The 13,393-nt window shown below is 43.5% G+C and overlaps 1 protein-coding gene across 1 annotated transcript in view; it reads left to right on the top strand.

The window, feature by feature from the left end:
- The first annotated feature begins 5,130 nt into the window (after positions 1 to 5,130).
- Positions 5,131 to 13,393, top strand: part of LOC110980751 (uncharacterized) — a 29,755-nt gene continuing 21,492 nt past the window's right edge. The window contains exon 1 of the mRNA XM_022237699.2: positions 5,131 to 6,481. Within this exon, the coding sequence (XP_022093391.2) occupies positions 5,622 to 6,481 (860 nt within the window). The 5' untranslated portion in view covers positions 5,131 to 5,621. The remainder of the gene's footprint in view (positions 6,482 to 13,393) is intronic.

The raw sequence follows: 13,393 nt of genomic DNA, 5'->3' as shown, positions 1-13,393 counted from the left end.
TCAACATGCATCTCTATCAGCCAATATTTTGGTACAGAGGGTTACAATTGCAATGTGTACTTCTCATTTTTTCATAATAGAAAGTCCACGGAGCTGCTAATCCATGTCCGAATTAATGTTTAGCGTTGGCTCTTAATCTAATTAACAAGAGAAAGTTAAATAACAAAGAGTTATGTAATTATTACGCCTGATTTCTTCGGCCTATTATTTCTTAGTCTTTGTTGAATCGCAACAAAATGACGTCCAAATAACGCTAGTTCAAATTATTTCAACGACACATTCCATGACGAAAATGTATCATGATTAAATCGGTAAAATGGATGACAAAAACGAATTTGTTTTTTCCGATTCAACGTCATTCCCGGAGTGAGACGAACATGACGACAAATTGGACGAATGATTGTGGTTTTTGTGATTTACAATGCTCTGAAAGTGAAATCTGGTGGATTTTGAAATTGGAATCAACATTTAGGACGAGCGACCCCTCTTTGACGAAATTAAACTTTCATTGAATCAATTTTAAATGAAAGAAGTGCTAAATTAACTGAAAAAACCTATACCAAGGTATTATAATTATTTTAATTTTATTAATTTATTCAGGCAGATTCAAAATACACAACACGAAATATTCATACAAAAAAGTTATGTCATAAATATAATATTAAAAAAATAAAATATATGAAAAGAGATCAATACGGATTGAAAAAGGAGGCACACATAAAAACAGTAAAAGGTAAAACAGGGTGTGCGCCCATCAAGACTTTTCCGAGGTGTCCATACCCGGAGAAAGCAACCAACACAAATCTGCAGGGTACCCTCGACCTTAGGCTCCGCCCAACACCCGCCTTCCGGATGTCGTAAATTTAGGCCAACATGTTTTTCTGCGTGGAGCTCGAACGGCAGTAACGTAATCATGCGTGTTTTTTTTCCCGTTGGGCCCGCGACTATGTTTTCCTTCTTCATTCATGGTGACAATGCTGTCTTTTTTGAAAGGAGCCCCCGACGTTAGGCACTCCTCGAAGCCTGCGCCATTTACAGATCGCTTTCAAGTTGTGCACTTACCCGTACGTTGTCGTTTCTGTTGGTGTGCATATCGGATTTGATCTTCGGCCTGTACAGAGATTTTATACGGCAGAGGAGTGCCGATATGTGTAAAGTATATCTACCTAACCCAAAATATGCTTATTTGCTCAGGTGTTTGAAATGGGGACATTAACATAAGTTATTGCCATGTTCAGATGTAACCCTAGTACTTCAAAGTGCATTTTTCCGTGTTGCCAACACAAGTGCGTATTAAGTAGGCCCTGTAGTCATTGCTCTCCAATACATGTCACGTCGAAAAAGATCTGGCGGTTTTTGAAGCGATCCCTAACCCCAAAGAAATAGTCAAGAAGGCTTCTCATAAAAGCTGGAAAGCCACCGATTCGTAGGGTGAAGAAATTTTATTGTCTTGACTCGCCCGACTGCTTTGTAAGGAAACGAAACCGACACACATCAGCAACAATTGTTGTTCAACACAACAACGTGTACAGTTTATGATAAACACTGGGAATCGCATAATGAATTGGGCAGCAAAATCTTTTTTGTGACGGGAATATTGTTGATCAAACTTTCCGTGGTTATGAGCCTCATAAAATTGGCAATTGATTACAATTTTCCTTTAATTAATTAAGTTCGCCCCGAGTAATGCATTGATGTGCAGGTTTGTCTGAAAATTATGCACACTTCGAAAAGTGCTAGATCCCAAAGTTGATCAATAAATTTGAAATTCCTTGCATCCGGTAAGTTTAGTTTAGTTATGTTGCCGGCTTTGATAGTCCCCAGACACTGAAAAAAGGTATGCATGTCTTACTTGGAGACTTCCATTAGTCAAGAAAAGTCACCGTTGGAGAGAAACGAGAACATGACTGCGACCCCCACTCGGAGAATTCAGAGTGAAATTCTTTGGGGATTTTTTAAGAGTCAAGGAAACATGCCCCTGTATTATTCAGCAAACGTGAGAGAAACAATAAACCCCACAGAACGATCTTCCCAAATTTTCAATCAAGAATATCCCCGCGCCCAAAACTCCGTTTTGTTGGCATCTCACTCCCACCACCGAACAGTGCTTTAAAATCCACCAGCCAATTGAAAAATGTTCGTAGAACAGAACCATATAGGTTGAACCACTCCTGGCTGACTCGGTGTTTTCGGGCTGTCGACTGTACCTCCTTTAACCCTTGTACCCCGTACCCCATGCATGGTTTTGTTGATAGGAACTAGACTAGGAGGGTAGGGACAATAGGACATGCTTAATATGTGGTGACTATACTGGGGACATGTACGCATTGGCAGGTTAACACCTCCATATAACCTTCCGGTGTACCACTCAGTCGTATGCCCCCAATTGTGTCTACGGATGTGGACCCCCCCCCATGGGTCGAGCCAGTGCTTTGCCATGCCTCCTCCCCGAAAAGTCACTCGGAATGACACCCAATGCACAAATTGTCGTGATACACTCTTAATGAGCGAGTTTCCGCTGTTATTGCCATAATTCTCCTTCCCTTGATCCCCCGTAGGATTCGGCAGGCGCATACTCGTTAATTCGATTTGCCGCGCTAACGATCTGGAGATACCCTTGAACTTTTCGACTAGACACACTTGACGGCAGAAGAGACAACTCTTGATGCCAGGGGTTCCGCACGTACGGGAAAGGGGAGTGGTTGGAAAATTACTGAAGGGTGTGTTGAGTCCCGAGAAGTACTTTTCGGAAGGAATCGGATTAGCAAGCGTAATTTTCAGCCTTGAAAATGCTTATCTGCCTGGATGTAATCAAAACGACTGCTCGGCAGAGTGGAAGGCGAAAATGCAAAATGAGATTCAGTAATACTGAAAAAAGCAACACATCGGTACACATTACTATAGAAAATGAGTCGGCCTCCCATGGTCTCTAACTCTCCCCTCCCTGTGAAATCATTTCTTCTGGCAAGCTGCCTTTTCCCTTTTCAGCTTTGAAATGACGTAACAGGGGTGATGTTGGGAGTTTCTGACATGACAAGCCTGATGTGGACAAACATCCAAGTGTGGGTCCCCCGTCTATGGGTGTCAATAGGTGGGAGACTGGGGACATCCCCCCCCCACTTTTCCAAGTGGGGGATACTACATAAATTGTCCCCCCCACACACACACACGAGTGTGTATTTGCCTGCAACTGGGGACCCCCTATTGTTCCTCTTTTGTTTGTACTTTAACTTTTTTAGAAGACCACCCATATGTTTTGTACACAGTTGTCAATCGGGGACCCTCTGTCAATCGGGGACCTTATTGTCCGCTATTGTTCAGGTTCCCCAATTGAATGCAGAAACAAACTCACACCCACACCCACACATACCTGTTTTACATTCAAAGTGTGGACAGTCCTTAGTTCTCCTGTGGCTAAGGAAACTTGAGGAAAATGCTCCTTTTCCTCCAACTAGGATAATTCCTTCGAGCTGGGTTTTTGATGATGATTTCCTGGACTGTTCCTCTTCATTTTGCCACGGATAACCTTGACCCCAAAAATGCCTCTGAAACTGTTTTTCTGAGAGGGGAAAACATTGTGTGGACGTGTGCGAGTCCACACAACGCCGTCATACGCTACATTATGTGGACTTCTTTTGTGCAGGGGTCCATACTATGTATGCCACGCGTGCACACACTTCTTTTTCCAAAACCTTACGGAAAATGTATACCTTGCAAAAGCAGTTGTTAGAAAACCTGGCTAAAGTGACCAGAAATTGTCTCAGAGCACACCACAGAGCATAGATGTTCTCCGCACCTCAGACATAAAATTCACGTTCAAAATACAGGTTGGTGATACGCTGATCGCATCAAGCCAACACACACACAACTTGGGCTTTGTGTTTCACCAGTAGGCCTACATGAATATGGAAATGCATATGATTTCCAACATTTGCCAAACATCATAGATGTACCTATGGCGAATTGCCACAATTCGGTGAATAAGTTATACTACCCAGGCACGAGAACAGGTTATTCATTAGCCCACCACTTCCAGACTTGATTTCTGTAATAGTTTTCTCTGTGGTCTCCCTCAAAACACCCTTAATTGGCACACTGCTGCACGTTTACTGACTGGTTAAAAGAAATCTGATTCAGCTCATATCACTCACTCGTATTCTTCATCAACTTTACTGGTTACCGGTCAAATACAGAATACAACACAAGTCCTCATTATATTTAAACGTTGTTCTGCCCTATCTTACATACAAAACTTACTACAGCTTCGTACTCTCAGACCAGGCTTGGGATCATCTTGCAGTCTCCTTTCAGTCCCCTCCTCCATCTAGCCTTGTCAGTTATTGTGACACGTACACCTTTTTCTCATGTTGCTACTCGGCTCTGGAACCGTCAACCACTTGAAATCAGAGGAACGGACAACATAATATCTTTCACACAGAAACTCAAGACGCATCTCTTCACACAGGCTTTCTCCACCAACTGAGGTTGTTTGTTTTCTTTTAAAATCCTGACCGGCGACTTTGAATGGTTTCAGATAAAGTGCGCCTTACAAATGTTGTGTTATTATTATTTTACTTCACAATTCTCCGGGGGGCCCTTGAGCCCAGACCCCACGCCACTCACAGCTTCGCGCTTGGCGCCCGTATTTGCTCTGGTCGGGGCTATGTCCCCCCCCCCACGTTTCAAAACAGATTGACGCCCTTTCCCCCATCCTCTGTCTCTTACCCCGCCCCCACTGCGGTCGCACGTCGAGTTTCTCCGATCCGACTCGAATAACCTGCCAGAACGGTTTGGTTAAACTAGCATACCAGTCCATAAGTATCTGATCCCCCGCACGCATTTAATTCACATCGTATTCTTTATTCAATATTTTTGTTCATGAAGTGTTAAACTCACATATTGTAAGATTTTAATATCCTTCACACATTGATCAGAATTTTTACAAAATTTTATACCGCGGTAATACAAGTCAGCAAAATCTGTGTTACCTTGGTAGCAAGTTTAATTTTCGGCAGTTCCCACAATGCAAAGTTCCGTGACACACTGAATCGCTGTGGCCCGCTGGTTTCCTCTCAATTCCTTTTAGGTAAAAAGACTACAGAGTACCAGTGAGACACATGATTCGCCATACACAGATATATACAGTCAGGGTGTTTTCAATGTCGGTGAGTTGGAAGAAGAATGTAATGAACATAAGCGGGTGAAGTGTGAGTGTTTGTGCCCAGTTTTTGAGCCTCTTCAAGTGTGTTTTCGGACGAGAATAGCGGTGAAATTAAGAGGGTGAGTGATGGCTTCCCCTCTGCTTATCAGGTCGGCCGTTGGGTGAGTACAGGGTGAATACTTCGCCTGGGAAATTACTGCCGGCAGGCCGGGATTGAGTAGGCCTAGGGCCTAGGCTACACGGTTTTGTTGGGACTGGGAAGTGGTGTGTCGGCTTCTCGTGCGCTCACGTAGTGGATGTACATGTACAGTAGGCCTACTGTGCGTGTGGTAACGCGTACATCATACCAACCGTATTGTACAGTCTACAGTGCCTACTTCAGCCTGGCCCGTCTACTTCGATTGTGCTTGGTGTACTGTGTATGTTTTTACACAACAGCTAGGCCTACCACTTTGAGACCATGGAAAAAACAGACAAACATCCCTCGAACCCAAGTGTAGGCATGAGGAAGGAAGTGGGCCAAGTGGTCAACTCTGCAGGCACAGCAGCAGTGAATAAATTTGACCCGGACGAGGACCCAGAATTGCAATATTTAGACCAGGACAAGATGAACAATTCCAAAAAGAAGAGTTTCTTCCAGATCACGAGCGTGACAGAAAACGTCAACGATGAGAACGATAGCATGGATGAGCTTGACGAAAGCCGGGCGGATGACCTGTCCACAACGGATCTCTCAAAACTCAGTTTACAGACGGACATGGAGCAGTCGGAGTCCGACGATTCGCCAAACCCACCCGGGCCTGGAACTGTTATACATCCAAATGCTGCAATGAACCCCAATGTGGACACCAACGGCAACGGCCCCTCCCGATTCAAGTTGGTTAAGGTCGCTCGCATCGAGCCCATCAAGCGGGGCCGCTGGACCTGTAAGGACTTCCCCACCGAGCCGCAGTCGTGCCCTGAGAGTGCGGCGGCCAAGACGGAACAGATCCGCGACAATGTGTCGGGCAGCTCCAGCGCTGCCAGCTCGGTGCATTACGTGCCCGGGGAGAACCCGCCCACAGAGAACCCCCTAGGGGACGCAAACCCGGCACCCCAGCAACTACCCCCACCGTCCATAGACAACGCAACGAAGGAAGCGTCTGCTACTGTCAACGATAAGGACTCCTCCTCTGTGTTGGCTGCTCACAGGCCGAGCAGTAAAAGTGACTCGAGTAAAGAGAGCTTGAGCAAGAAGGAATCTAGTGCAGGGGACCTGCTGTCATTGGATTCCTTGAATGTTGAAATGCTCGCTGACAACCAGTCGGAAAACGATGAAAGGTAAGTCAGGACTCGCCAAAGTAGCAGTCATTACTTGTCGCTCCGTGTTTACATTCGTTTTGTGCACAGTTGCAATGTAACTTCATTTCAAAATGTGTATGTATGTTACGCCCCAACTATAGCATAAGTCCCAACTATAGTTGGGACAGTCCCAACTATAGTGCTGCAGTTGGGCAGGCCCAACTATTGTTGACCAATGTCTGTGGAAAATGTCTCAACATTATCCAAGTCAATGTGTCTCACACTTGACACAGTTCATCTAAAATGTGGCACTTTATCTGTTCATCTAGCCCTATGACCAATGACATGACATTTGTAAACAATATGACTTTGCCTCATGCTGGGCACATCATGCACACAGGACCTCTCTGCGGTAGTTGGGCCGGCCCAACTGTAGCACTCTAGTTGGGACGGGCCCATTTATAGTTGGGACTGATGCTATAGTTGGGGCGTAACATGTACTTGTAAGTGGAGCCAAGAAAACAGCACAGGTGTGAAAGGCACAAGTAACGGAGTGCTTACATGAAGATTGTACTTTCCTTGTGCCTGATTGGTACGTAGATACAGTTGGTCGACTCTACTTTATCGCCTATTGGTGACTTGTTCGACGTATACCATATTCTCAGTCAGGTCACCAGCCAGTCAGAATATTGATAGGGCGCCTTGCAGAGGCGTCTTGCATAATGAATCACCGAATCTGCATTAGCAACGGCATCACCGACTACCGTTTAGCACATATGCAGTGCAGGTAGCACCTCAGTGTGATTCGCCAGTGCACGCATCAGCTGGTGGTGTTCATCCATGCTGTTATGCTGCCCTCGTTGGGCAGTCTATTGGAGGTCTGAGTCGATCCCCAGACTAAATACGAGTATGGTTCAGGCCTTGACATTAAACAGTCGTCTGATTGCCCGGGAAAAGTAAAAATGAAGGACAAATTGCTCGATGGACAGGTACTTTTTTCTTGAAATAAAAGTGGCTGTTTTTCGTGGCCAAGAATAACTGTCCTTTAAATTTACCTTTGATTTGCTTTTCTTTCTTCTTCACAAAAGCTTATAAAAAGTGGTAAAAAGTATACAGCTTTGTGGTGTTTTACAATGATTCTTTTCATCGTTTTGTACTTGTACATGCTGTAGACCATTTTACCTATGGCTGGGACTTCAACGTTGGTGAATTTTGCCTGGTACTTGTGTATGTACTTTGTGCATAAATAACACCGGGCAAAATTGTCGAGTGGTTAAGAAATAGCCGTTGCCCAAACTTGTATGAATGATGCATGAGTGTCCTGCACACTCTGTGCATACTCGCAATAGTTGGGGGTGATGAATATTCATGTCATATTGTGGCCAAGAAGGAACTCACTGTCCTGGGAAGCAATGAGCAACCAAACCGGGGTTTGGGCAAGTAAAATCTAACCTTGGGCAAGTAACTTATCAGTGCTACTTGCCCGATGGACACGTAGTTAAAAAAAAAAATTGATATTGAGGCCTGGCATGGTTAGATCTGAAGACCCTAGCAGTCCCGAATCCTCTGATTTCAATATGATTTTACATAACAACCTAGGGGGTTGGGGTTAACCATTTGTTTTTCATTGTGTGCCAATTCACCTTGAACATCCCCCCCCCAAAAAAAAGGGGTTGTCCAAGTTTGCCGATGTTCAACGCTGTCACAGACTCAACGTGCGTAAAATAATGAGGTGTCCAAAATGGCCTACAGGGTCCAAAAGACATGGAAGACACAGCCAGACACTTCTCTGGCTAATGCATTGTTGCTATTTTTGTAAAAGCTCACTGAGTGTCAGTTATTATGGAATAGTTATGGAATATTTGATCCGGAACATGGGTGTTCAGAGTGTGCAGTGAACTACTGGGATCAAAGTGGCCTACATGTACACATACATGTGCATTGTGCATTTACCGTATTATACAAGTTCAACCCATCTATTTCAAGATAAAAGTTTACACCCCACAAGCTTTGTACATCATTACTGTTTGCTCCAAGCAGAACAAAAGAGGGCATATTTTTTTGGTACTCACTGCATAGGCGCGCCACGAAGCGCGCAAGTACATGCGTGTTTGACGCAGAGCACGCTGAGTACGCATAACTAACTTATTCTGGCATCTATGGTCTTTTCGTACACGCTGAACGCGTGCAAGTACCCGTTTCTAACCACATGTCTTTCTTTCATCGATTGGGGGTGCCCCGGGGCGGATACCTCGTACATATTCATGATGGATCGCCGAACTCTCATTGCACACGCAATTGTTCACGCAAGGAGTAAATGTGCATGCATTTTTAACTGTCACCCGGCTTACCCGGGCGACGGTTAAAAACGCTTCGCGATAGCAGAAAATCCAGGAACTGTCGCCACTGTACTGTGCACTCATGGTGGCGCCAAGCTTTGCAACGGTGTGCAGCTCACGAAAAGATGGTGGCACACCGTTTTTATTTTCAGAGGTTATTAAATAATATATGTGTGAGATACATAGTAAAACAAATATAACATGGGTTGTTTCGGTTGGACAGTCGACGTTTGCTTTGCCTCGGGAACTAGTTTGTCAACTCCCAATACCTCAGGGAACTGACATCGACTGTCCAACCTCAAACTGTGTCACATTTGTATACTGTGAATTTTGGACAGCTCCTGTTCCATTGTAAAAATAAACTTCTTTAGAGCATTGTTATTGGAGTTATTTTCAAGCATGTACTTTTACTATGTTGAGACTTTAAGCCGAAGTTACTTGGCTTTACTCTGAGGTGCAGAGTTTGAAAGAAAAGTTCCTGTTATAAAAATGAATTGAGACCTCAAACTGAAGCAGGTGACATACTGAAGTCCTCACATTTCTCATCATGTACACGTACATAACGTGTGCCTCGTGAGAGATTTTGGAGTAAAGTTGGCTGTTTGGCGCCTTTGTTGTTCCAGTCTGATGTGTAATCAGTTGCCCCTGAATTGCCTGTCTTTTTCAGTCTTTGTTGGACTATTTGATCATGGAAACCACAAGACTAGCACTAACAATCTTTGGAATAGGTTCAGTGGCAGTTGGACAGGTTCAAAGGTTAAAGAGGTTCGACCCTGCAATACAAGAGAGCATGCAGAAAGTTAATGGTACATATCAACTAGGCGTATCGATTACAAGTTCATGTTCATGGGCATGTACATGTTGTGTCTGCTAAATGATTCACATTTTCCATGCTCCCACGGTACATTTATGCGGTCTGCATGATTTGTCATGCAGGCTGAAAACCCTTTGCCCACTGTGCATCCGTCGTGTGCGTGTTGCGGGTGCCTGAATGTTCTTGAAGTGGAAAGAACCAAATATGTGACAATGTAGCAATCTTGAAAGGACTTCAAACTGGATGGCAGAAGTTGGCATGGCACACGAAGTCACAGATTGCCTCGGCTTGATACCAATGAAGACTAAGGCTTGTCGTTTCTCTCGCTTCATTTTTCACACGCAGATTGTGATTAAATTTCTGTAAGAACAGCAAGAGTGTAAAAGCTTTTGTTCCCAGATCCAGGATGCGAGTTGTAAACCCTGCAATTTTTGTATCGTGGTGTCGATGAATCGTGTTAGATTCAGCAGGCTTCTGGCTTTGCTGTTTAAATGAGATTTGCAGCTTTTCATGGTGGAGGTAGCAAGTGAATTAGATAGGGCTGTGCTCAATATCCGAATAATCAATCGAATTTTAATATTCGAATACAGAATTCATGAAAAGGAAAGGAGAATTTCTTTTGTTTTAAATGAGAAAAGTTGCACTATGGAGGCTTGTTTCAAGCAGATTCAAATGAAAAGCGACAAAAATCTTACAATGATTCAAAAAGAAAATTACTCAATAACAATTTAAAAAGGAAAAGATATTTTCAGCGGGGTAAGAAGTATTGTTCGTCTCTTAAATTTTGCTAAATAGTGGCTGGAGATACTTCCGGACTTAAGAAGCTACCTGTATTATAATGATTGTAATGTACAATTGTGTGTGTTACTGCAACTGGTTTTGTATATATGATTTGTTCATCAACAGTCTGCCGGTCGGTATGACTGAATATTGGGATATTTGATTGAATTAAATGTCGAATTTTTGAATAGTGAATGATTCGAATTGACTCAGCCCTAAAAAACAAGATACCGGTAGGTTTGCCGTTAGCACCATGGATATATCACTTTTTGAGTGTGCAGGGCTCTGAAAAGAACTGGCGGTACTCAAAGTTTTGGACAGTATGCTCTGTCCGTCATCAGGAGTTCTGTCCAAAATGTTGAGGACCACCGGTTCTTTTCAGAACCCTGCATGCTCAAAAAAGAGATACATCCATGGTGCCATCGTAAACCTACAATATATCTAGTTTGTTTGCTGTTCAAGTTTGTTGGCTGTGAATTCCATGGGATTCGGGAGGGTTTTGCTCTTTTTGTAGATGGTGTTGGTTGTTTGGTTTGGTTTGGTTTATTTGGTTTGGTTTGGTACGGTACGGCTTCACATTATTGGATTAGCAGGCTTCACTCTTTGCTGCCATTGGGTTCTGCCGGATTCAGCAGATTTCATTCTTGGGTTTTGTTTGATTCAGCAGGCTTTACACTGCTGTTCGATTTCATTGGGTTCGTCCAACGTCACACTTTACCATTGTTGGGTCCGACAGACTATGCTTTGCAACATTATCAGATTCTGTTGGATTGAGGAGGTGTCGTGCATGGCTGTTACTGGATTCTGTTGGATCCAGCAGGTTTCAAACATTGCTGTTGTTGGAATCTGTTGGATCCATCAGGTTTCATACATTGCTTTTGTTGGATTCTGTTGGATCCATCCGGTTTCCTGCCTTGCCGTAGCTGTATTCCGTTTACTCTGAATATTGCACATCTTCCAAAATCTACAGGATATTTTGTAGGATCTTGCTGAATCGGGGAAGGCTCAACCTCTGGACCGGTAATGTGCATAGGACTCGTTGCCACCTGAAAGTACCAGAGGAATGTGACCTAGAATCCCATAAAATGTTGGCTGTAGAAGGAATCAGGAAACGGACACATAAACGGACACGTACCGTACATACAGGTCCATGAATGGTAACTTCAAAATGGCAGCTTTCCTGTTGCAACCAGATGACCCATGTACATGTACATACATGTACCATATTGTACACGACAAAACAGGGTGCTTTGAACTTCTTGTTTGATAGTGTAGCACCGGTGCGTGTACATGTACATGTACATACATGTACATGTACTGTACTATTGTACAGTACTCTCATGTTCCAAGTTCTCCCCCCCAATACATGTATTGTCGAAACATATTTTTTTGTGTATGTACTGGTATACTGGCACACTGTACTTTGCACGATATATACATACACTTTACCTACACACTGTCTCCTGCAGGTCTGAACTTCATGCATATGCATAATGTACACGTACATGTGGACTGCACCGCTCCCATGACGTAATACAGGAAAAATGTAGCTGATCTGACTGAAAATACCGCAGTGGGTCAATACGTGAACATAACACGGTCAATGCATATAAGTAAACACATGTACATGTACACCCTCATTCACGTTGTTTTGTACACGGACGGTACTATGTCAGGTTTTCTGTACTGCAGGGTTCTCTTAAACTGTAATTTAGGTGAAGTATTCGTTGAAAATGTAGCTTGCATGATATACTAAGGCCACAAAGAAAATTGTTCTGGTTTCCAGTCCAGGTCCCATTGGATGATTTAACTGTGGTCCTGTTTGTTTCACACTGATCCGGATCTCGATCAGTGATCCCAACACTGGTTCCCTCCATGCATTAGACAGATTCTGGCGTCAGTGAACCGACGTTGGATCACTGATCATGATTCGGATCAGTGCGAAACAAACAGCCCCCATAAAGGAAGGACACAGAAGGACTTGCAACTCTGACACTTCAAAGTGCTCAATGATCATCACCGCCGAGTCAGACAAGTAATAAAAACTATTCCCAAAATGTCCGATTGCTGCCTGCATCTTAGCCGGACATGCGAGACCAGTAATATCCTCATAATACTTGTAGTGTTTTGCTCGCAATCAAATACAAATTTATTTCCTGGTCACAGGAAATAGAGAAAAATCCCTAATACTAGACCTACTTTTGCCATCGTGAATAAACTTTTTAAATTTTGAAACACTGTTCCGTTATCCATGCAAAGTTTGTAACTCTTTTCTCCTCCTGTTGGTACACCTGTTTTCAAAGACTTGGTATGTATTTGGCTGAGACTGGCCAACTCAATGTTAACCACTACTGGAAAGCTAAGTACATGAGGAAGGGAATGTGCTATTTCATCTCAAAGAGTGATCATGAGATCTCGTGGAACATATTTTTGTACAAATGCCGTAATAGAAATGGTTGTAACAAAACACAGAATCTTGTAAACATCGGGGCTCGTTGTTTCCAAATTGATGTAACTCCAGAAGAAAGCGTTTATTACTGAGGGCAGTGACTGCACATATGTACATTTAGGCCACACAGCGTTATACAAGCAACTGTGCAAGCATTACATTCAATGCTGTTAGATCATACCAAGCACCAAAAAAGCGCAGGTTTTTAAGGATGCTGATAACCAGCGAAAAATTACGGCAGCGATCATGGGTACAAAGGGGTTTCATGGCTGTGAAACAGATGGTGTGTGGCAAGCGCTCGCTGCGCTCTGGCAAGGGACATACTGGGCATGCAAGAAAGCGGTAATTGGCCAGATGTTATAGCCTGGTCAGTTCAAACTTCCTGTGTCCTTCCTGTGCGATTTAACCAACATTCATAAATACTTTAAGACAGTATCCCTATTCGGCAATGTACAACTTGAAAATGTATTCATTGATAATGCCGCTGAGAAGTGACAGTGCCCGCTGCGTAAATCTGGATACGAGACAGCTTAATTGACTCTGATTGGTCAAGAATCTTTGTGCATGTG

The sequence above is a fragment of the Acanthaster planci genome, linkage group LG14 (assembly GCF_054643075.1).
Source record: "Acanthaster planci isolate LZ-2023a linkage group LG14, COTS_SCS, whole genome shotgun sequence".
Lineage (NCBI taxonomy): Eukaryota > Metazoa > Echinodermata > Asteroidea > Valvatida > Acanthasteridae > Acanthaster > Acanthaster planci.
Note: the sequence above shows the minus strand (reverse complement) of the source record. Positions and strands in the feature narration are given on the sequence as shown.